This window comes from Anser anser (assembly GCF_964211835.1).
Source record: "Anser anser genome assembly, chromosome: 4".
Classification (NCBI taxonomy): Eukaryota; Metazoa; Chordata; class Aves; order Anseriformes; family Anatidae; genus Anser; species Anser anser.
In genome coordinates, this window is record NC_139724.1 from 6,999,070 (window position 1) to 7,025,075 (window position 26,006).

The 26,006-nt window shown below is 41.0% G+C and overlaps 1 protein-coding gene across 6 annotated transcripts in view; it reads right to left on the minus strand.

The window, feature by feature from the left end:
* Positions 1 to 26,006, minus strand: part of BANK1 (B cell scaffold protein with ankyrin repeats 1) — a 144,651-nt gene that overhangs the window by 102,544 nt on the left and 16,101 nt on the right. For 4 of the 6 annotated variants that reach the window (XM_083835520.1, XM_083835524.1, XM_083835522.1 and 1 more), the window contains exons 2-4: positions 21,386 to 21,784; positions 13,556 to 13,627; positions 12,143 to 12,208 (exon numbers count right to left, since the gene is read on the minus strand). The exons of 1 other annotated variant lie outside the window; for it this stretch is intronic. In XM_083835520.1, coding sequence (XP_083691646.1) covers positions 12,143 to 12,208; positions 13,556 to 13,627; positions 21,386 to 21,784 — 537 coding nt within the window. The remainder of the gene's footprint in view (positions 1 to 12,142; positions 12,209 to 13,555; positions 13,628 to 21,385; positions 21,785 to 26,006) is intronic. One more of the 6 variants, XM_083835523.1, reaches the window with a different exon arrangement.

Here is a 26,006-nt window from a genome sequence, read left to right on the forward strand (position 1 = left end):
TAATCACTCCAGATCAATAAAACATGGCAATGATTTGGTTTAAAACATACTAGAGAACTTGCATAGCATTTGGAGTCACATTAAGGGCACTGCATGAAAGCTTGGCAAAATTCCCTTTAATTTAAATAAGGTGAGGTTTTCCCCTCTGATAAAGAGCTTGCCTCTGCTTCTGGTCCTGCAACCTTTATTTACATGAACAGGTTCTACTCATATGCTTCATCTCACTAGAGTCAAAGCAGACACGGCCTTTAGACCAAAGTCACCGCGACCAACGAGGTTGCAGAGAAGAGCCCATTTTGCTGTCTCAGTAAAAGAAACTCTCTTGCTGTTAGCATTCACTGGGAGAAACTGTGATTTTTACCACTGCTGCTTTGCTTGTATTTAAAGAAGGACATGCTACGCTCTTAGAACCTCAGCCCGCCTGTCTGCAGGAAGGATTGGTGAGGACAGGGATGCATGGGACCATAAAACCACAACAGTAGACACACATTTCCTTGACACTGAGGCTCCGTAGCCTTTGCCCTCCTTCATGAACAAAAAGATGGCCCCAAAGGCTTACATATTTTTTGTAGGACAGTCTGGGTTTGGATGTGCTACACCAATCATACAGGCAGCTTGTGACCAATTTCTTTTCCGTTTCCACCGTACCAGGAAAGGCCCAAGAGCCACAGTGAATCCTTCACCAAATCACAGAGTTTTAATGAGGAAATATAAAAGAATTGACAACTGTATCTGCAGAGCTCTGACTAAGCCTGTGTTTTAGCAAGGCTATTCCTCACACCTGCTGCTTCTCAGCTGTATCATTACTGCTCGGCTCCAGACACTCTATTACCCTGTACAAAACACTCTTGCCACCCATCTCAAAGGACTGCAGCAGCTCTTCATCATGCAAGATTACCCGGCATATTGCAGACACCTAGTTAGATTAATGACAACATCCCAAGCAGCTCAGAGTTAAAAATCCTGACTGGCTGGTGAGACAATATCCTGAGAGATATCAACAGTATCTTGTATTACTCTAAATTATGGAACATCCACAGCCAATTACATTCTGGGACACAAATAACTTCTCGGGCACATCTTCGCCTTTTAAATAGATGTAGAATGAATATAAATTTGTGATGGGCAGCATACAGAACAGTAGCAATTTGCCTCTGCTCAAACAAATACCAAAGGCATTTTTACTTCTTTCCAGAAGTGCTCAAATCACTGAGGTACACAAACCACACAGCACTCCTGAGCAGCACAGAACTCTTTCCATTCAGCATCAGTACTGGTAATTTACAATTAGTTTTCCCAGTTCTTGCTTGCCTTTATTTCCCCAGATATATCAGTCTCTCTGATACAGAACGTTCCCTCTCCTTACCAACCTTGCTTTGCTTCTGAAGGCATGGATTTTAATAAATTTCTTCTATAATAAATGCAACCGCTAAGCGAAGTTATGCTGGCGAATGTAGTACAGAAACTTTGGTATGCAGTACCTGATGGAGAATGCGTTTGGAGATGTGTTTTGATTTCTAAAGAGGTCTCAGAAAAACAAAAACAAACAAAAAAAACACCTATCATCTGTCCACGCTTTGTTGAGGAAGCTAAAGGTTCTGTGAACATCTATGGTGGGCGGGGTACAGTGCTCATCACCAGCTATTAAAATTTCCCCAGCCTACTCCTGTTTATATCATCATGCCTTTAATGCAAACTAATTCGCAATGTAAGTGATGAATTCAGTGCAGATTGGTAAAATTACACTGAGCCTATGTGTAGACGTACTTTCCTGAATTGAAGTAGTTCTCATTCCCTTTGCTTTGGTTTATTTTGAAAGTCAAATAAACTAAACTGAGTAAAGACTATACTGAAAGAGAATCCATGCAGTTTAACTAATCCAGCTGAAAAAGTAAGTTAATTTCTCTGATTATCATGGTAAAGACTAGACTTTATTCAGCACTGCCTTTCAGGAAAGGAAGGGCCTGAACCCTTGCAGGGGAGAACAGTTTTAGCTTTGTGTGCCTAGGATGCTGTATACCCACAGCATGTACTTCAGGAATATTCTATGTTCAGATTTTAAGTCACTCATAAATCTTATGCTAAAGCACACAGGATTTGCTTCAGAAGGCAGCTCATATGAGGTGCATGCTTCTTCTGAAAAATCTTCTGCCACTTTATGCAAAGGAGCCTTGCAAAGACAAGAAACGTTTCATTATCAGCCAGACAGAATGAAAGGACAGAATAATAGATCTGGTAGGCACTGGATTCATAGGTGCCAGCTTCCTGTCATTTATCATTCTTCAAGGATTGTGTGGACACATTCTAATCTATGTGAAGTTCATGATAACTGTATTTCTACAGCCTGCACTCTACTTATCAAAGGTGATGGCCGTTGCTTCCTCGTTTTAATGTCTGCAATAATTCATCTAGTGAGGTCAATACTAGTGCTATCAATTTGATTCAAATTAGGATAATGTTTTCCTCCTACATTAACTGCTCTTCATATTTTTATTATGCGTAGTGACATACATTATCAGGACTCCAGCCCAGCCAAAATTAGGACTGCATTGCTCTACAGTTTACACAAATTATTAAGAAATGTGGCTCTTACATCACAGACTGATATTTAATAGAATGAGGGATTCCCCTGTTGACTGTGAAAAGTGGTTAGCAATTTATTAGCTAAAAATGATCAAGCAAGACCTCTTCCAGTAAATGTCAGGTCTATACTATATATATATATATATCAATGAAAGTGATCTACAGCAGTCTAAGAATAAGAGTGATTTATATCATCACTACCCTACATTTAGTGAGCAAACTCTAGAACCACCATTTCCAGCACTCAGACTCCTACCAGCAGTTGCATACTACCTATCCTAAAATGGCGTGGAACAAGGAACAACCAAGTGAAGTGTTAGTTACAGATGCTGAACAAGCAATACACCAGGAATTAAGCAAACTATGGACTGGTGGCAGTAGCTAAAGCAATACGGTTCATAAGGGTTTAATATCACAGTAATAATACTCTGTTACAACAGATGGAGCATATGTATAGACATCTTTTGTGTTTACTGTGGGCAGAAGGTGTTATTTGCTACATTCAAATTTTGGACATCTTCAACGTTAATCCTCTTCAGGGTCTTGCATTTAACCAGAAAGTGATGGCTAGGGAACCTCATCAATTGTTAAGGCTTTAAGAAAAAAAAAATAATCATTTAACAAGAATTTAGAACTGGAGGTGAAGATCATCTTAAAAGAAACATAAAAGGAACATCATTATAATCCTGAAATATATAAGAGAGTAGATACATTAAAGGGTACGTGTAGCTTGGTGAATGTGTTCTTTTAACTTTTTACATTAGTGACCTATCTGTGAGGTTCTTAAAATGTAGCAGTAATGATTAAAATAATGGATGACTAAAAACGGATCCTTTCTTGTAGGGTCAAAATACAAAAAGTTATTAACAATAACTAATGATGCTTAGACAGCACTATGAGCTAGAAGCTAAAAAGAAACCAAAACCTACAATAGTCTTCCATTGACTATTCGGGGTACTCCTGCTGGGAATTATAATTTATTATAGAGAGCAATGCTCCATCTCCTTCAGGCTGTTTTTGTTGGCTTGCTTTTGACGAATATCTATCACTGATCACAACACAGAAAAGACTGATCTTAATTTGAAGATCGTATTTAAATAATCAAATATTTTACCTCAAATTACTGCGACAGATATTCATTTAATTGGGCGGGGTGCTGATGTTTTCAGTTTTACCTCAATCTTTTCTCTTAAGTCGCATAACTTCAAAACATCAGTTTGGTATATTTTACACAAAAAATTTTGGATAGCATTATTGCTTTCAATTCCATGTTTTTATCTGAATTCATGAAATAACTTTGAAATTGCATTCCTCTGCATGAACTGCAATTTTCATGAAGCCCTTTTAGTCTCTTGTGCATTCAACAACTAATGCCTAGCCGAGGCTTCTGAACAACTTCCACATCACATCCGACCTCCTCCAAAAAAAGAATTGTAAATATCCTCTTTAGCTTTTCCTATTGCAGTCTACATGTGGGTTATAAATTGTCTGTCTTTGATTACTTGCTACATGTTTTGAGTCAACAATGTGTGCGACAGATTTGGGGTAATAAAAATAGCAGAAAACAAACTTATAAAAGATTTATGTGTTTTCTAAGGTTACTCATGGATTGAGTTTCACAGCCAAAATTTAGTTGGCTTTACGAAAGCAAAAAACCTGCTACCTTTATGATTTTCAGTCCTCCTTTAGGTCTTGCTAAAGCAATGCCAGCTGAAGAAAAGAAACTGCCTTGAAAAAGGTCCTCATGTATCCTCATGTATCCTAAATCACACAACAAACAAGAGGAGGGAAAATAAGGGGCAAATCAGCTCAGACATGACAAGGAATGGAAAGGTGATTAAGCACATGTGGCCAACTTGCCACGCAAAAGAAAAGACAGGATGTTGCAGTGTCAAAAGATTAAGTGAAGACGACGACGGAAGAGCATTTCGGTCAGATTCAGCAAATTGTTGAGGCATGATCACAGTGGGATCGCTCCCTTGCATGATGTGAGGTATGGGCAGTGGTCATCCTACTTCGTTCTGTGAGGTATAACTAAAGAGAGGCTCATGTAAAACTGGCTTCCTTTCAGTTCAAAAGCTTGAAGCCAAACACATATGAGCACTCATCAGAGATGAGGACTGAAAGTAGAGCCAAACACACACACACAAAAAGGCAACCTCCTAAATGTAGAAAAATCAGGAAAAGGACTTAGGCACATCACATTCTCCCTGCAGTTCACCATACGTTTATCATAGATGATCATGAAAGTTAATCCTCTTGAAGTGTGGCTGTTTCTAAATGCTGTATGACCTCTGCAGAGAGTTGCAGCAGAGTGGCAATCAAAGCCAGCTTCTAACTGCAAGGATCGCTCTAGAGAAGACCTGAGAAAGGCTGTAAGAAACACGGCAGCAGCAAACATCCACCATGCTGGCCTTGCCATTCAGTGAATCTATCTTACTCAGCATGAACTTGGGATTTATTCATCTTTACTATAAATCTTTGCTAAGATATAATTTCAAAGCAAATCTCCTTTTCTACTCTGTTGAAAAGTCGTCTTTTACTGATGGTGAGGGAGGCCTTGGGAACTGAAAGGTTTCTAAAATCACAGAAAATGATTAAACATGCTCAAACATACAAACATCTGACTTAATTTCTTCCATTTGTTTTCTGTCATGTATAAATTCCAGACCAAGGTAAATGCATTCATTATTGAACAAGTGTTAAATAACATTTCTCTCTACGCTGAATCATATATCTTTTGTAAAATACTTTGGCGGTTATCTTTGTTTTTCTCAAAATCACTCTCAGTCCCAGTTTCTGCTTCCATGGTTGAGTTCTTCTGTCAAAAACAGTAGCTTTCTGTGAGTTGGCCTATTTTGCCCATGTCTCCAAAATGGTTGTTACTTTATTTATAGTGAACAATTTTTCTTGCAAATAAGCATCAAACTGACAGCCTCCTTAAAAGCTACGAGGAACAGCATTTTCTCTTCTGAGAATTCAGACTTGATGTTCATGTTATATTAGCAACGGATGGTGCTGCAATTTTCATTCACGCCTATTTCTCACCCACAGCATAGTAATCCCCCCACATCTACTGTTCTCTGCTTCACTATGTACATGCAGGCAAAGACTGATTTAATTGCAAAGGTGCGTACCTACCTTTTTTGTATTAATCAGGTATGGTTTTGTACATAATTTACCACTCTGATATAGTTGTTGCCTAATGGAGCCAGCATAAAAGCATCTAAACAACATAAAAGTCATCGTATGTGTATACAAATTGGAAGAGGGGTACAAACAAAAAAATCTTGCCTTCAAAAAAACCTAGAACAGCAAAAAGCAATTTACTATGAATTTCTCAATACTTCTTACTTAAGAAATAATTTGCATGAAATTGCAGGTGTTTGTTCCAATACGTACTTTCATATGACTTTAACTGTATATTCAGAGGCAATCCAAAGCTACAACAACTAACTAGCTCCCAACTTGTCTGTGGCCTGGAAAAAAAGATTTGATAAACTCATTAATCTGTGTTTTGATTCCAACGTATACATTTAGATTAGAGGTTTTTGGGGAGTAAGTCTCTCTCTCCCTGTATATCACATTTTGTGTTTCTTTTTACTGCAATCAAATCCATGATATTCAGTTGTAGCAGTAGCACTAAGAATATGACCACTCTGCTTAGCTTTAGACACACAGAAAGACTTTCCCGAAGTTTCTAAGCTATTAGTCACGCCAATTAGTTTGGAAATCGTAACTACTTGCCTGAGGTCATTCAGGTGCGGAGCAGAACTGCTGATGGAACCCAAGCCTGTTATTTCCAGTTTCTACATTGCAGGTGCTTCCTTCCTGAGTCTTCTCCTGGGATACGCAAACTGAAGCCTGGCCCTCCGTGAGCACCAGCAGTTCTCAGATATTAAAGCCTAATGTTATTAAATTAATTAATAATCCTTTAATGTTATTAAAGAACCCATCCACCTACTTCAGGGTTACTGGAGTTCTACCACAGTAAGAACATGGGCTTTTTGTTCCATTTCTCTATGGTATCAGCACACACCTTTTTTTTACTTCAGTAAAGGATGATACAGCACCAAACACGACCCCAAATCTGAGACAGTTACAACAAGAATGACAGAGATGTGTTACTCTCCAGCTGCTGACTCACATTGCCTCTGGAGACGAGAGGACTGATAGCAGGGGCCTCCAGGGTTGGGAGTAGACCTCCAAAACCTGTTTGTCTCATAAGATGGCCCTGCAACTTTGCTATTATTCTTAAGGGGTTACCTTCAGCTGCCTACTGGCCCTATTATTCCTAAACTACAATCTAAGCCTCAGATACTTTGGCCTGGTCCAATCTGCGTGCTGCATTTGGACACAGAAGTGGCACGTGGCTACATTTTGAATGACACAGATATAAAAGAACACAGATAGAGGAGAGCATTTTCAAACTAACTCATACTTGAGGCAAGCACACCTGGCAGGCAGGCCAAAAGCTCAGATTTCAGGCTGAATCTTAAAGATTTTGCAAACACCATCCCCAAGGAACTACTAGTGAGCAGCCAAACTTTCCCCTTTTGACCATGTCAGAAGCTATTCTCCTGACGAAGAATATCCTTTACAGTCATCAAAATTCAATGACAAGGCAGAAAGGCCATGAAGTTTGACGTAACTGAATAGTCCTTTAACAACTGCATTGGGAGAGGTAGAGGGGAGAGACACTGGTAGCCGGCATCCTCAGCCTTCGACCTACTCAAAGTACAGGATGTGTATCGTGAACAGTATCCAAACACTGACACAAGACAATGTGCTCCACATCACAGCATCCCTTCAATCAATCAGGTAACGGAAGCTAGCCTGGACGGCAGCAACTCATTTATCAAATAGCATAACTTGCTCTGAGTATGACAGCAGAGCTCCAATACCTGTACAGGGCTCTTACCAGTCCCTGAATTAAATTTATGATGCTTTTCTTGACCTGTACAGCTCTAAGTTATATGGGATATGCCTGTCTAAGAGACCATGCGTCTCCCCATGCCATGCTGCCACAGTTTCAGTCAGCAGAAAGATTCCTACCAGACACATTTGTTAATAAAGAAGAAAAAAAAAAAAGTGATTTGTCAGCAAGACCAACTCACCAGGAGACAGGCTGCTTTGCAATTTATTCCCGCCTCTGGTTTGAAATAGCTAAAATTTATTGACCCTTAAGGTAGACTAAACAGCACACTGATTTCTCAGGAACACCATAAAGAGCAGTATTTTAGACATGTGTGCTTGGTTTCTAACTCTTGATTATTTTCCTTTTGTTAGGTTTATGAATATGAAAGTAAATCTGAGGCCTTTACCTGTTAAGGTACCATCCTTGGACCCAACACCCAGGTGCCAGAATACACAGATTCTACTAAAACAGGATTTCAGACAGCATTATAAGAACTAACAGCAGAGCGGAAGTGCTCTGATAGCCCCTTTACGTCTGGAAGGGATGCCATCTACTTTGCTACCAAGTGCCGGCCTTTCTTGAGTTCAGTATGGTTAAGGATATAGCTAACAGTATGCACATATGTTAGTTTGAAAAAAGCTCTGGGCAGGACCAAAAGATGTCTGCTAGTAAACTTAATGGGTAGACAGCTATTACATGTTCACATCGTATTTCTGTGCTCAGACTGCCCACCCCTAATTAATTCAGTTAAATAGTACAGGATATAAACCTTAAAGGCAAATGTTAAGAAAGACAAAGCTGTTTCACAGAAGGGAACAGCCTTTCTGAAGGTGAGTATCAGCTAATGGGTATTTAAATTTTAGGCTAGTCGTACTTTGCAGGTAAATTAATGAATGCAACTCAACAATAAGGCATTTAAATTTTTTAGCTATATGGTTACAAGACTGCATACCCTGATCCTAGTAAGATTGCTTCACTTCTCCAACCTCAGTACAAGTTATAAATAATGAGTCTTTGGAGAGCAGAAAATTTCCTGAGGAACCACAAGGGAATCTCTCAAAATGCAGCTTTCTAGTAATAAATATAAGACTACTTTTCTTATACAGAAACCAGAAATAAAGTAAATACATAACAGTTGTGAGTGGCTAAGGAACTGACTTGTTCAGCTATCACCTACAGGAATGAGCCCTCATAAATTTGTAACATGGTGATTAGCATTCCACAACTGGATCTTTTCCATCACTGGCAGGTACTAGCAAATCAATTGTTTTCACATCTGCTTGTAGCTCGTATTTCCCCAAAGGATCGCAGTGATCATATTGTTTTTCCATCTTCCAGTGTACTCTCTGACCTTTTCCCCCAAGGCCTTGCACAATTCACTTTAGTCAATCACTTCTTATTGATTGTTAGTGCTTGCTCATTCCCCATCTATCTTTGCTTTATTAGATATACTGTTTGTTTTCTTTTTTTGTGTGTCTTATCATCCACTCACTGCTCTTTCCACCCTTGTTGCTTAAGATTTCTTATTTTGGTGTTACATTTCTGATCTGTTCAACTTTCATTCCAGTTCAAGTCCAAATTCCATCTTCCCTCAGCTTGTCCCTACTTTTGTGCAATGCCTGTACACTAAAAACACATTTCAGCTTTCAGCATGCCAGTCGGCACCTTACATAAAATGTTGTTGTAGGAAAAATTCTTTCTTGATTTATAATTTCTCCAGTGATCCTGTGTACTGAATTTAGGCAGCAACGTTTTAGTAGTGGAGGGCTGCAGGGGTGGCTTGGGTGAGCAGAGCCCAGCAGCTGCCCCATGTTCCATCAAAACCAGCTCCAAAAGGGACCCTGCTGCTGGCCAGAGCTGAGCCAGTGGGCGACGTTGGTTGGGCCTCTGTGAGAGCAGATTGGAGAAAGGAAGAAATTGCACAACAGCAGCTGGGAGAGAGGAGTGAGGAAAACGTAGAGGAAAAACAGCCCTGCAGCCCCCAAGGTGAGTGCAGCAGGAGGGCAGGAGGTGCTCCAGGCACGTCGCAGCAGTTCCTCTGCGGCCTGTGGAAAGGCCCCTGGTGGAGCAGGCTGTTCCCCGGCAGCCCATGGGGTGAACAATCTTCCTGTCCTCTCTCAGCCCTTGAGCCCTTTCTCACTGTATTTTCACCCCTCTTCCTTTGTGGAAGGGGTAGAAAGAAAACGGTTGTGGGGGAGTTTAGCTGCCCAGCAGAGCGAAACCACCACAAACAGCCGCTTTTGTTTTGTGTCATCCATACAATTCGGGACTGCATATATTCACTCTTCTTATCAGAGAGAAGCATTTTTCACAACTCATCCAAAGTCAAATCCTGCCCAGCCACCTGAAGGTTCACGTACTTTCTGCAGGGCACTAACACACTGCTTCATTTGCAGCTGCCATCTTAGTTCCTTGGCTTTGAAAAGACTGACATGCTGAATTGTGGAAACTGCAATCACTTCTCTTCTGGGGGTACTTCTCCCTCTGAAGTTTTGCAGCAGCAGCAGGTAACTGCTCCCCATTGCACCACCAAGAAGAAATCTCGACCAGGCATTTCCTTGTAGTCATTCAGGAGTCAGTCTTAACCACACATACATGAGACTATTACTGGGAATCCCTTTTTTCTAGTCAGCTCTTTTCACTTATCACATCAGCAGAGGATCGATCTGGTCCTCTTAGCGATACCCAGACATCATTAACCAGCAGATACTACAGTTGAGATTACATGGCATCCACTTGGGATCCTGCAGAACTTCTTAGCCATGAGCAGGAAGGCAGCTGCAGTGGGAAGGGAAGAATAATGTAATGCCTATTTTAATGGCATGGTACACGAACCTCCCAAGCGGTGAGAAGGAAGGCAAGTTTGCCATGGAAGATGACAAGTTTTCAGATCTTTCCTTCTTAAGTGCTTCAATACAATCAGTGCTATCAAGGTAGCTGCCAAAAGCTGACTGAAAACTGCGGTCCAGACTGTTCCAGCAAAGATTTCAAGCAAAATTTTTTGCTTTTGATGCAAGTCTTCCTTAGCTGGAAAATCCTCAATTCATTACAACGTCAACCACTCAGCTGATGGGAAACTTGGACTCGAAGCTGCTCTTCAAGTCTCCGTATAAAAGTAGAAAAGGATTCACATGAAAAAAAGGGTCAGGGTTTAAAGGAGGACTTAGAGCTTGGAGGAACATCTCCTCAGTCTTTTCTTTTCTTAGAATTCTGTTTTCCCTAACCATTCCCTCTTTTACTGTCCTTTTTGGGTATCACAAACGTGAACGTAAGGAACAGTGATGCCAGCTTATTGAGCAACTTGGTGATGAGCCAGTAATGACAAAAAGCCATCTTTATACCAGCAAACTTCTTCAGTGCACTAAGCCATGGTCCATTCAGCACAGGACCAAAAGAGACATCCTTAGAAACCTTCACAATAGGGCTGTAGGGATAAACAGTGTCACTTTACAGCGGTTTGCTGCTTGAGATCATACCACTACACCTGCAATGCCAAGACGATCCTTGTTGGAGGGGAGGTGGGACTAATAGGAGAAGGTTTAGTAGGAAGAAATGCTTGGTGCTAAATACTCACTTCCATACTACACACATTTCAAAGAGGCTTATTTCCAGCTAGTTCTAGTCTGGACCTGTAAGATGCACTCCTGCTAGTGTCTGAAGTGTGCTGAGCGAGCTTATTGAGTGCACTTGTCATTTTAGTTTTATCTCGGAAGTATCCAGTACATGTGCCCCAAGACTGTTACGCATTGTGAACTAAAGCACGGTAAGCATTTAAAAGCATGTAAGTTAACGTGAATGTTTTGAAATTACCTTAAGAAGCTAAAATCCTAAACTCCATAGGTCACCGACATATATAAATATAATTCATGCCAGTAAAGAAGAACCAGTGAGCTGGCAGCATCCTTCAGCCCTGACACCTTGCCAGGGAGACAGACCTACTGGGACAGGAACCCCAGAGTCCAGCAGCACTGAGCTCCTACACGGGGAATTCCACAGTAACTCTCGGCCTCACAAAGCCTTTTTCAGGCAGCACACTGGTGGTGTTAAACCGATCACTTCACAAAGGTGTCAACCCAGAAATAAGTCTGTTTAAGTAAGACGTGGGGACAGGAAATACATTACACAGCTCTTTACTAAGAGTAAGTGGAGATTTTACCCTCCTGTTTTCCCCAGTAAGACTTTTTATGGGCTTTTACAAATGCAAATACACCAGAATGGCAGATGCCAACAGGAGCTGAAGTCTGGATGCAGGGCTTCTCCCAGCCACTGGCTGACAGTGACTGATGCTGCAAGTATGATGTGAGTAGGACTGCTCTCTTTTCTCCACAAGCAAAACTCCATATTTTGGGAACAGAAAAAAAGAAATCTTTTCAGGGTCTTCCTTTTTTCTCTACTCTGAAATTCAAGGAAAAAGGAAATGGCCCTGTTGAATCTCTTCTTCTTTTTACATTCCTCACAAAAACACATGGTATAGATGCGTGGGTGGATGTCTGAGAACAAGGCATGTTCCTCTACACAGCTGTATGCTATGGTAAGATCAGTTTATTGCCTTTCATGTCTGACAAGATGCAAGGAAACAAATTTCATTTACTTGAATAGAGCCACTACTCTTCAGAAAATGCAAGGGGAGTTCAAACTCACCATCTGCAAGAACGGCTTCATATATGTAAGAAAAAGAGGCTCCAGGACTTTCATTCTGTGGCTTACCTAAGAAAGAGAGTAATTCTTTAATGGGTATCTCTTTCAAAACATCTTTAAATTGTCATCAACTTTGGATAGTAATCATCACTGTTGTCAAATTTATTGTTTCACTGAATCTTTATTTTGCCCTAAGGAAGACCTTAGCATTAGAAAACAATCAAAACATTGGCAAAGGAAAACAGTTAACAAATGGACAAGCAACTTAGAGCCTCAGAAAAAAGGAAATGTCAATACATTTATTTGAATATTTTTTTTTTGTAAGATGAAATTTTGGATGTTATTCTAAATGGATAATAAAGCTATCTTAAAGCTACAGTTTTTCAGATAGGGAGAAAAAAATCCAAAAGCGAGTGGAAAGAACAAGCCTAGAGACAGATTTAGATGGAACTGCATTTACCCCTTTTCCGCAAACCACCCCATGACTGATCTTTTCACTTTATTTAGATTGCATGAAACCTAACACTCAAAAGCAGTCTCTCTCCGTTGTGGTATACTGCTGGCTATTTCTTTTAAACCGATCTGTACTGGGAGCAGTGCACAAGACAGACCTACTCTGGCACTGACTGGTGGTTTTGCACTAAAAGATGGTGCTGTTTACTTTACTCTGATTCAGTTATTCTTTTAATAACAGGAGTCCAGTGAATGTGGAGGGGATTCCAGTGAGAGGAAAAGGCTAGTGATATCTGCTGACTCCTGCTCCAGAGAATTTAAATAATTTCCTGTTCCAATCCTGGAGTTTTAAGGCAAAAAAGGTAGCAAGCCTTTTAAAACATGGTTTTGAGAAGTTCTCATTAGTTTTATATTCCTCTTTTCTTTGAAAGGCTTTACAGATGACCTGCAGATGTCTGAGCAGTCACACAACTGATCTGAAAGTAAAGGGAGTTTGAACCTGGACATGCAAAGTACTGTATGGTGGCAAGTGTTACAAAAAGCCATGCCTCAAAGTAGAACCAGAAGAACTGCTTCACCTTAATCTTGCTAAATACTAGTATGTAAAACGGTGACCAAACCCACCGTTGGGATAGCACTCATAATACAGAAATGAGCTCTACAGAACAGCACATTAGCAAATTGACAATTCTGTTTTCTCAACAGGATTTGAATGGCGTTCAAATGCCATTCAAATGGCATAAGTAATGCAACCACAAACTCAAACACAAAACAAAGTATCAAATAACTGCTAATTAACTGAGTACTACTTATCCTGTGTGCTAATGAGGCCAGCTTCTTGAGAGGGAGAAAAAAAGTATGCACTTACGTAATTAAAGGCAATCAGTGCATATGAACAAGGGGCCTAATTAAAATCTAATAGGCTACTTTGTATCTGCAGCATTCTGACTTTTGAATACTTACGATTGTAACTGTAACAACATTTTTCGGACCAGGCTCTGTCCTCAAAGCCATTTGAGTCAGTACAGGGAAACCCTACCAAGATAGAAATCTGATTCTATATCAAAAAGTTTATTTTTTTCCTATCCTAATGTTAATTTTATTCAGCATGAACTTATATAGGTACTATACTACTTTGTCAGTGATTTATTTATTTATTTATTAAATTAGGAAAACATAAGCCTTATTTTGTCTTACTTTCAAGAAATTGACACCAACATAATAGAAATACATTGTGGTGAAACTACAAAGAGCACTTCTGTTATAGTAACCTCTGCATGCCAGAAAATACACAAAGAACGCACTTCCAGAGAACTTCCTTAGATGCCTTCCAATAATAACTTTTCCACAATTGTGACTGGTAACCATAGTATAAAAACTAGAGGGGAGTCAATAATATGTTATTTTAAGGACATAAGGCTACAGATTCTTGTGCGATAAACAACAAAAATGTGGATAGTGTCCACAAACAACCTTGAAAGAGCAGACTAATGATGATAAAACGATTAATTCCTTTTTAAAATAAAAAAATGCGTAACCTAAATAAACAACAGTAAAATCACAGTACATTAATTTAAAGTAGTACATGCTGTGGCAGCAATGCTTATGTTCTATTAGTTTGACTTTTATTAATAAAAAAGCTTCGTGAATTTGTCCTACAGTGAATGTCTTTTAATGGCATTTAAGGTATCTGTACATTCACTTTCCCAGGCGTAAGCAGTTTTCATCCAATTAGCATTAAAAAACAGAGGAAAAATATCACGTACACGATGCACACTTCAGTATCCAAGCATACGGGTCACCTCGATTAGCCAGACAGATCAAAAAATGAGCTGCTGAAAAATCTGATATGATGACTAAGACTGCTTTGGATTTTGCAGGAGTAAGACATGAAGGAACATAGAAATCAAAAAGTTTAAGTAGCAGGGGCAGGCAGTCTCAACAGCAGATCCATGGCTGTCAACAGCAGGCTGTTACTTATGTTTCTCTTCTGGTTTGAAATAGCCAGGAACAGGTGCCTTATGAAACAAGCTAGTGACATTAAACCTGTTTTTTTTTGGTGTAGCAGTCCCGCTCCCAAGCCCCTATCACTGCACTGCCATTCCAGCAGTCATTCTGCAAGGCGGTGGAGAAACACACCTCAAGAAGATGTTGGAGAAGGCGGAAAGAGGGGCAACTGTGTGGTCTCATCTACTGCAACCTCCTCTGGCAGGAAGCAAAGCCAGAACCACCTCTTACCTCCATTTACTCAATCTTGGGCGTCCACGCAAGAAGCTTTACAACCCTGGCTTTAGCTCCTGCACGTACAAAATCACACTGCATTCACTATTCACAAACAAACAAACTCAAAGACCAGGGATTTTGTTTCCTCTTGAACTCTGCTTCTTGCTAGTGCTTAGTAGACTCCAAGTCAACGTTGAAATCTAGGTGAAATACTACTATTTTCTTCAAAGGGGAAAAGTTCCCACTTAAATGAGGGGTTTACTCCATCAGCACAAGTTCTGCTGGCAGCCTAAGAAAACTCACATTGTCATTAGTTACTTCTATTTGAGTACCAATGTGAATAGGATTTTACAGGAGAAAAACAAAGCACTGGACTCAAAATATGAAGTATTACTCCAGTATTCAAATATTGTACCCAAACTCATGGTACAATTCCAATAAAATAAAACAGGAGACAGATACCATAAAAGCTTGTTTCTCTTTTCTATGACCCACACAATGGAAACTACACCCATATTTGAAGTGGCCTAGAAATTTATCTATGTTAAGACCTTTTTTTAAAGCTCCTAGCCTGTTTGTCCTGCATGAACTAATTAGAGACAAATACAAAATGCTAGTATCTCATTACTCCAGAGTTATACTTTACTACTAGTTGCAAAATCAATTTTCTTAACATTACTCTTCTTGGTGATTAAAACTGTGGGGTGGCACACTGAATACTTATTTGTTAATAGCCAGAAATTAATGGCATGCCGCTGTCTCAGGTGAAAGTATTCCTCCTGAGAATCCTTCCCAGGCCATCAGGGACTCTGAATTCAGCTTTTTTGGGTTGTGCTAATTAACGTACCTTTTCCCACTTTTTGAGACAAGAGCAGATATGAATGGCTACATGTAGGTTTGTTGAGCAGTTCTCAACTACTCATTTTTATAGTGGCAGATTCTCTTCATATGGCAGAAAAGAGCCAACCACTTGCTAGGGGGAAGGCTAGAAATAACAAGAGCTGTTACGTTTTCTTTGAGCTGTAAACAATCAAATCAAATTTTAAAAAGCGAGCAGACTAATAGATACTTACACTCCTGAGCTATACTGAGAGGTCCCACCAAAAAAAAAATCTCAAAAATGTCAACATACTTTAGAAATAGTGACACAGAAAGGTATCTGTATTAGATGAGACCTGTCCTCCTTTCTGCATCATCAATACTGAGGCACAAATAACTGCAGGAGGAATTTAGGACATTTAGAGATCTAATTAACTACTTCTAGCTGCAACTATCCATCTATAAATCATTTGCTCAAGCATATGAATAGCCTGAACTTGAAATACAAGTATTTCAGGACTACACACACAAAAAAAAACAACAACCCACAACTATATCTAGGCTAAAAAAAACAGGGTATTGGATTAATACACTGAAAGTACAACAATTCAATATAAAAAGGGTACACTGTTCAGCAGACCAAAGAGGAATGATAGAAAGAAAAAGGGAAAGGAAAGGATAAATGCAAAGAAAGTGTTTGCTGACCCTACTTTCAGGAATATTACACAGAGCTGTTGAAAAGAGAAGTAAGACTACTAGATCACACTGGGCCATCTTAAAATAACAGAACATAGAATAACAACATTTCTAAATGTTCTAATCTCAGAGATTTATCTTTTAATGACAACAGTCACAGAAAATTCAAAAACAACTCTAAATCTGAACCTAAGAGAGTCAGATAGCATCGCTGTGAAGTATTTTGTGAACAAGTCCTGTTAAAGGAATCTTTTGACAGCAGCAAAAATATTTGCATTCTTCTTCCTGCCTAAGGTGAATATAATAAAACCTTTCACCAACCAGGAAGCATGTCAGAAAGGTCAGCTTCCATACATCTCAGTTCTCCATTCGCTCTCCCAAGATGTTCTCCATTTGCTCCATTCCAACAGGGATGACAAACCCTTCAGATTTTGCCTTTGAATTACACTGCAGGGGGAACAAGCTCCCTACTGGATACAAAAACCCCTCGCCCTTGCATTTCAGTTAGTTTTACTAAGCATTTTCATTATGATTATTTGCCTGGAATTTTTGGTACACGTACTAGGAGAGAGGCAGAAGGAAGTTCTAACACTGCTTGCTCCAACAGGATGAAATTGGCACCATCTGGTAGGTGAAACGCTGTTTCAAAATAATTGGTAGGGGCAATACAAAATTACCTTCATTTTGTACTCTTTCTATATCACCCTGTTCAAATAGTGCAAAGAGATGGCATCTAAGACAGGAAGGACAGCTGAGAACTTACCTTGCCTATGAAGTTTATAGAGCATGGAGAAAGCTGCAGGAGGATGGTGGCTGCTAGCACCTAACCTACACCATTATTAATTCTCTTCAGAACTGTGACAACCTGATTTGGTATCCATATTCAGCGGTTATAACTACTACCAGCCACCCCTGAAACATAGAAACAGTCAGACCGAACACCTCAACAGCCCACTGTCCTTAGGGATTAACAGAATTGAGCTGTGGTGGTGAACAGCGGCGTGGTGCCATGCAATCATTGTCGTTAGAGCACGCTGCTAAATTTTTTAGATTTTGGTAGAGTGACGGCTCTTTATTAACACTGAGGAGACAAGATGACAAGTGTATGGAGGAACAAATTAACACTAATGGATGTTTGGGAAGGAAAAGGAAGGGAAAACGATGGAGAACATACACCACCGTGTTTTCACTGCTATCTCTAAAAGCAGAAATATAAGGGACAAGAGATAAGCACTGAAAACAATTAAAAGAGATAGGACTTTCCTTCTCTTTCCATATGGGTCATCTTCTGAGTGCACAATCCTGAAGAAAGCATTAAAAAAAAAAAAAGCTTCAAAGGAGAAGCAATTCAAGTATGCTTAATAACCCCTTAGCAAGCCATTTTAAACCCAAAGGCAAAATGTCTTTCCCAAATGTGTAATCTCTCAAAATTTCCGCCAGAGATATCAAAGTCTAAGAGCTAATACGGTTCTACAAAAGAATGTCATAAATGTGGACATTGCAGCCACCATTATCTTTAAGCAAAGGTAAATTATAAGCAAGGCACACCCTTATTCCTCGGAGCCCAGGTGACGGCATCTCACACTCACAGCTCTTGCACGGCGCACCAGAGAGCGGTGCCTAGCTCTCCTTGCAAGCAGTGACCTGAGCTGGCCTGCCTGATGGCCGAGGCACACCAGGACAGAAAAACCAGGGCCAGAGCAGTTCTCAGCTGTGTGCACGAAGGAGGGCTTACACCCCAAAGCACCAGGCAGCAACACTGCTCCCAGTCCTGGATCTAGTTCAGGCAACAGATCTCGTCTGATCCCAGTCTGTCAGGGCAGCCCTGCTAGAGATGTACGCAGTGCGACAGAGGTTTTGGACTCATTAATTCTTCTTTGTACTGGCATCTGAAGCTTCTGGTACTGTGCAAATGCCAAAGGAATGGTGATTTGAGCACCTATTGGGCACCTGACATTGAAGTAAGCAAAGTAAAAAGTAAAAGTAAGTAAAATCCTGAGGGCAGATGCAATAAATATTTCTGTGAACACACAGACCTAAGTAAAGATCTGTCATCTGTCTTCTAGTGAACTGTTTATCTTTTCAGAAAAAGTTTGCAATTTCCTGTGCGTGAGTCAACTGGCTGTCCCGGAGCACAGTTCCTTCCTATACACACACATAGATGGTATAGATTCAGTTTTCATTTCACAGAGAAGATGCCAAGGAACTTCTCTGAAGCTAAATATTAGGCACAGTCAAAAATTTCAACCATTACCTCCTGAAACCATAGCAGACAACCGTAAGTAGCTCCGAAACCTGAAGCCTGAGAGATGCTCAGAAGATATAGCGAGGAAAAGGTTAAAAAATAACAGCAAGAAATGTTAGAATGAGAGATTGGTGGGCAGGAAGAGCCTAAGATTTAGTTTAGCCAGCCCGTATCATCACAGCATGTGTGTGCAGAGACATTCAGGGCAGGTTTGAAAGCTGTACAGCATCCTGAAATGTATTTGCTCAAGCACAAGGCAGCAGGGACACCCAGATAGGTCACGCCCCCAGTGTTCAAAAGAATATTGTCATTTGTTCATTTGCATGAACAAATACTTCTGGAGACAGGTTCATTTCAAAGTAAAACTCCCAAACTGCAGGATGTCTTTCTCAAGCACAAGCTCCCATGCCAGAAAAATGGCACCTTGCAGATAAAGACAGAAGCACAACGTTCGGCTTAGCACACACAAAATAAACAACAGAACAGCAGGAGCTGAAAGAAGGCAGGAGACCTAGAGACTACAGAGAACACCCAGACATATACCTGAAACTGATGCACAACCTACGCCATCCTTCCAAAGTGAGCAATGCATGTCTTTCTAAAGCTATTGCTTGGTAACATTTGTGCAGCCTGGCACAAAGAGGTTAAACTTAATGTACACGGACTTTGCCATTTCAGTACCTCTAACCCTCCAGAGGATTGTTCTTACATTCCAGAAGTGCTAATTTTAACATGAGCTCGTCTTTGTTGCTTCCATGGATGTGCAAACACACACAGACTTAGCAATTTTAGACCTTTCAGCACAGACTGGTTACTTCAGTTTGTAAAAGGGGAAGAGAACTACTGCTTTTACAGCTTGTGTGTGCCACACTGGAAATTATGCCATCCGTGAAACCGGGTCTTGGCCTGTAATCATTTCTCATTGCCAGGTTTACCTGAAGAGATATACATACGTTATCACGTTAAAGCATTTTGAAAGAGATTAAAGAAACCCATAGTTTTGTACTATTTCTGAGATTTGTAAACCCAGGAAAGAGTGAAGCAAGTGTATGCCAGCTCTTCAACCACGAAGCAGTGATGGTAGGCTCAGAAGTGCCAGATTTTGGCAGGCAGATTTTGGGCCTTCCAAAGCTGCTTTCTTGTGAACCTGAAGCTGTATTGAATGTATGACAGTACTCCTGTAAGTCAGTAGGAAATAATACTGAAGTCACTAAGACTTCACAGATTCACAGATTCACAGATTTCTCTAGGTTGGAAGAGACCTCAAGATCATCGAGTCCAACCTCCGACCTAACACTAAGTACTCCACTAAACCATATCCCTAAGCTCTACATCTAAACGTCTTTTAAAGACCTCCAGGGATGGTGACTCCACCACCTCCCTGGGCAGCCCGTTCCAATGCTTAATAACCCTTTCGGTAAAGAAGTACTTCCTAACATCCAACCTAAAACTCCCCTGTCGCAACTTTAGCCCATTCCCCCTCGTCCTGTCACTAGGCACGTGGGAGAATAGACCAACCCCCACCTCTCTACAGCCTCCTTTCAGGTAACTGTAGAGAGCGATGAGGTCGCCCCTGAGCCTCCTCTTCTCCAGGCTGAACAAGCCCAGCTCCCTCAGCCGCTCCTCGTAAGCCTTGTTCTCCAGACCCCTCACCAGCTTGGTCGCCCTTCTCTGGACTCGCTCGAGCACGTCCATGTCCTTCCTGTAGCGAGGGGCCCAAAACTGAACACAGTACTCGAGGTGCGGCCTCACCAGAGCCGAGTACAGGGGCATAATCACTTCCCTCGACCTGCTGGCCACACTCCTTCTTATACAGGCCAGGATGCCGTTGGCCTTCTTGGCCACCTGAGCACACTGCTGGCTCATATTCAGCCGACTATCCACCAATACTCCCAGGTCCTTCTCGGCCAGGCAGCTTTCCAGCCACTCATCTCCCAGCCTGTAGCTCTGCTTGGGGTTGTTGCAGCCCAGGTGCAGGACCCGGCACTTGGCCTTGTTGAACTTCATGCAGTTGACCCCAGCCCATCGCTCCAGCCTATCCAGATCCTCCTGCAGAGCCTTCCTGCCCTCGAGCAGATCGACACACGCACTTAGCTTGGTGTCGTCTGCAAACTTACTGAGGGTGCACTGGACACCCTCATCCAGATCATCAATAAAGATATTAAAGAGGACCGGCCCCAGTACCGAGCCCTGGGGGACTCCACTAGTGACCGGCCTCCAACCAGATTTGACTCCATTCACCACAACTCTCTGGGCCCGGCCATCCAGCCAGTTTCTAACCCAGCGAAGCGTACGCCAGTCCAAGCCCCGAGCAGCCAGTTTCTCGAGGAGAATGTTGTGGGGAACGGTGTCAAAAGCCTTACTGAGGTCAAGGTAGACCACGTCCACAGCCTTTCCCTCATCCACCAAGCGCGTCACTTGGTCATAGAAGGAGATCAGGTTCGTCAAGCAGGACCTGCCTTTCATAAACCCATGCTGACTGGGCCTGATCGCCTGCTTGCCCTGCAAGTGCCGCGTGATGACCCTCAAGATAATCTGCTCCATGAGCTTCCCCGGCACTGAGGTCAAACTGACAGGCCTATAGTTCCCCGGGTCTGCCCTCCGGCCCTTCTTATAGATGGGCGTCACATTGGCTAGCCGCCAGTCAACCGGGACCTCCCCCGATAGCTTCAACAACCAACGCATCAAAACATTTTTGCAATACGTCATTTCTAGAGAAAATTCAAATGCTCGCTCTTCTCTCTTTCAAACGGTATTGATGCAGATAGAAAACTCTTAATAATCATACAATGTTTACATTTTAAAATTACCTGGTTGAATAATTCCAGTAACAATTGAGAGATATTCCTCAGGTTCCTGATCAGTGGAGATCTCTCTGATCCTTCCACCTAAGGTCAGTACCTCATAAAGAATCTCTGAATTCTCCACCCCACAAAGGAGAATCACCACATCATCTGGAGGCTGAAGAACATACTCCAGAAAGCAGCACCTCTCTTGATTTAGGCATTTAAGAAGTCCACACGAGAGTATCAGCAGTTTACATTTATAGCAGTGTAAAGAGAATGACTCCAGGTGCTTGAAAGACAAAGTCTCCAGATTGTAGAGTAAGACTCCTTCTTCATTCAGTATGTGTCCAAACAGAGATTTTAAATACACAGCCCACTCTTCTGCTTCTTGTTCGTATATCACAAGAATATCCTTCATATGTTCTAGAGAAGAAAACATTAAAAAAGAAAATCATTTCAAATCCATTATAAATATCTGAAGCCAGAACGTTAATTTCCCTCCCATCCCACCCCCAAGGACTTGTGATGCTCAAGAAACAGGGCAGGTCATCAGCTTGAAATGACAACCATCTGCTTATTTCTAACCCACGGCAGAAAGATTGTCCACAGAACTGCTAGTAAAACTGCTCAGAATATTCTACATTTAGAATAGATTCAACTAGTATTTCAGGATAAATACTGAAATTTGAGTGTAGAAAGCAGAATGCATTCACATACTCAGCTCGCTCGGATTTTTGATGAATAGTTGATGCTATTCAAAATGCAACAGCTAGCTTTTAATGGGCAGCAGTAAAGAATTGATCAAAACAATTTTGATCAATTGATCAAAACAAGAAACAGGGCCGGTACATTTAGGATATTTTGGCAGCACAGTATTAGGACAGTTGTTAGTGATCTTTCTTTGCGGTCCTTTGTCTAACAAAATCTCTTTTGAACTTAACAAAAATAAATCTAGAACAACACTTACTATCTGCTTTCTCTTTAAGACATGAAATGATGCTAAGACCAATACGCTTCTGTGGTATTTTGCCAACCAACACAATATAGCCTAAAAGGCTAGGCTAGTTTAATAACACAGATCTCCAGAATTCAGGATTATTCCGTTAACTCTTGGACTTTCCCTCTTTTATGCAGAAGTTACTCCTAACCTTCGTTCATTATTTCCTGAGGAGAGATGTCAAAGCTTACCCAGGTGAAGGCAGACTAAGACTTGTACACCAGGGATGCCACAGCCTAGCATCCTGCATTCACTACATGTCTCGAAACTGCTTGGAGGGCAGCTACCCTCTGCTGAAGACCAGTCAATACTCATCCTTTCAAAAGTTTTCTGTCCCAAGAAATCAGACAGGGCTGTGCTCAGTATGGTGACGGATGACATTCCAGGATGACTGAACTCGAGTGTAAAATTTGTCAAAATATATTTGGAACGGTGACTGTTACATTTTCAATGGTAAAACTGCCCCTTTCTGCTTAAATGCTAAAATTTAATTGTAGAAATAACTATTAGTGTATTCCTCAACTAACTTGGAGCAAAATTGCGTGTTTTATGACACTAGGACAAGAAACTGACTTGTGATTTTACAGCACTTAGCTGCAAAAGTATTTGTTATCAGAATCTCACTTGGTTTTCTTCAACTCTTGCAGCAAAAGCAAAGAGCTCTGGAGCTTGCTACCCAGCTTGAGAAGAAGAAACAACATTCACAGAGTCGAAGCTCTTTCAGTCTGGCCAGACTCTGTGATACCACAGGAAGTAGCACCACCAACCAACTTCTATTTTCAGGCCTTAATTTCTAAGAGGACCGTAGTGGCCCCTTAAGGAGGATGCTTAATCCATGAAGAAGACTTAAGAATTTGCTACTTACACTGCATTTAAATTTGCTTAGTTCCATCTTACAAACACAGAATACTTTATCTTTTTTTTTCCCCCCCTTGCAAGACTTCAGACTCTTAGCCTTGCCTCAGTTACAGGTCAAACTGGGCTTATTATACTTCCCCCTACAAAAGGGGATTTTGTAGAACTCCTACCTCTCTTTCTGCACTTTCGTGAACTCTTCTGGCTTTTCAAAACGCTTTTTGAGGAACCCAAAACTGCATTACAGGCTGGGAGTTCCTTCATATAGTACATGGGGAGAATAAAATATTAATCTCACTTGAGATTACCTTGGTTATGCAGACACAGTTCACACTCAGTCTTTAAATTAAAAGGTCTCATTTTAAGTTCATGCTCAGCTACATTTTCCTATTATAATGTGCTTGGGTAAGGACAAAGCTAAGTGGAATTGCAGGGAGGGATAAGAGAGGTTGGGTGCTGAAAGCATGTGCCAGCTGAAGGGTTAAAAACCTTTCTTATTGCTTCCAGAATCACGGTGTCCTGATTGTGCAGAAGTGGGATCTGCTGGCATCTGCCACAGCACCCCCTGGGCCCAGAGGCTGCGTCCTCTCCCTGTATTCCTATGCGAGGAATGGTGCCCAACTGCACCGCATCCCCACACAGACTGGGAGCACCCGAAAGGCGCTGCCAGACCCTGGATCAGGAGAGAATTCCTGGAGCCAAGCTTCCAGGCCCAGCTGCAGAGCTCCCTGTGTGCTGGGTGTGGAGGAGCAGTTCCTTGGGCAGAAATATTTGTAAAGAGCTGGCATTATATAATAATCATAATGAAAGTACACCCAAGGTATCAAGTTCACCCTTGTGCAAATGGACGATACGGGGCTCGAGTACGCAAGAAACTCTAAAGATAAAAGTGAGGAAGTTGCATCGAAATGATAAAAGCGGATGAAGTAACTCTTTTTCCACGTTCTGTATCTGCACCTAAGCCCGCAGCTTTGATCTTAGCTAAGTGTGAATGAGAAAGAATTTTTAAGATGTTTATTGAAGGCTCAATTGCACTTCTTTTAACCAATATTGATTTTTATATGAGAAATGAGAAAGAATGCTTTATTTGTATAAAAGAGAGTGAAATATATCTAATACCACACTTGATGGAAGAAAGGCTCTACAACATCTCATAAAACTTTAATACAGCTGCCATATTTCATTTGTCTTTTCTACCTATATAAAGGGAAGAGTCATACTGCTGAGGAAAGCTTCATACAAGGCATTTTTTTTACTGCAGTTTGGCACAAAGCTTACTGGTCTGAAAACTGCAACTAGTGCTATTAAATTACCCCTGGCAAACCGAATGTGGGTTTGTTTTGAATTATACGCACGAATATTTTTCTGGCCACTGATCTGTTATTATCCAAGGTATCTTTTGAGACTGAGAGTAAACTTTGATACTAAGGAATGCAAGAACTACAGACTACTTCCCCAAAATTGTATTAAAAAAGCAAAATATCACTATTTTAAAATGTCAGCATGATTTTAAATGTAGTCAGAGTTTCTGCTAAGAATGGTTACAAAGTTCCCTACCTAAAATCTACTCCACATGCCTTAAACTTTCCCGTTACGCAATGTTTTGCCTTAAGAAATTTTACTAAAATGTAAATGCTTGAACACTACTTACCTGAAAATCACAGCCCACCCAAAACTCCATCTTCAAAGCACTATCGTTTTTATGTGAAACAACAAAAGCTGAAATCTAGCCTTAATGCAGCACTACCCAGTACGGAATACGCAGTAACACTGCTTAACTTTTCAACCAGAGCTTTTTCCCCTTCATTATTTTCATCTCTCACTGAATATTTCTTTGAAGCTACTGCACTTGGAATATAATGCAAGTTGAGATGAATTTTGTTCCCTTGCAAGTTAATGTAATGGAAACTATCATATCCTGACAAAATTAAGCCATGCTTCAACTACTCCTACTTGGAAACTGACTCAAAGGTAGAAATAAAGTGTATTATTAGTTCAGCAATGAGAAACAGTAAGAGACTTTATGCAGTCATCCATAACATGAAAAGGTTCTTCTGACAAGCAAAACTATTCTCTAGTTACTGATGTGTGGCTGACCAAAAACCTCACATCTCATGAAACATGCTATCTGCAGCTTTCCTTGAAAAGACCTGCTGAATTTTACGAGAACCAAAAGAGATGAGTGTCTTTGCACACTAGTGCAACCAAAGGAGTCAAGAACTTGCACACACACAAGGCATAAAAAAAACCCTTTTTCTAACAACAACTGAAAAATACATCATGGATGGGGGGGGGGGGTTGGTCTATTCTCCCATGCGCCTGGTGACAGGACGAGGAGGAATGGGTTAAAGTTGTGCCAGGGGAGGTTTAGGTTGGATATTAGGAAGAACTTCTTTACTGAAAGGGTTGTTAGACATTGGAATGGGCTGCCCAGGGAGGTGGTTGAGTCACCATCCCTGGAGGTCTTTAAAAGACATTTAGATGTTGAGCTTAGTGATATGGTTTAGTGGAGGACTTGGTAGTGTTAGGTCAGAGGTTGGACTGGGTGATCTTGGAGGTCTCTTCCAACCTAGACGATTCTGTGAGGAAAAAAAAAGGCAAGTATAGTTTGAAAGCGAAAGGAAATGTATGGAATTTTGCCATGCATTAAACATGTTAGGAAAGCAAAGGAAAGGAAGCAAAGATCTGGGGCTTGTGGCTACTTTTACACATCTACCTCAGTTTATGAATCTAAAGAAAGTCTTGCAATCTTGTAAAACAGATTCTGTTTGCTTAGAACTGAGCAAGATTCAG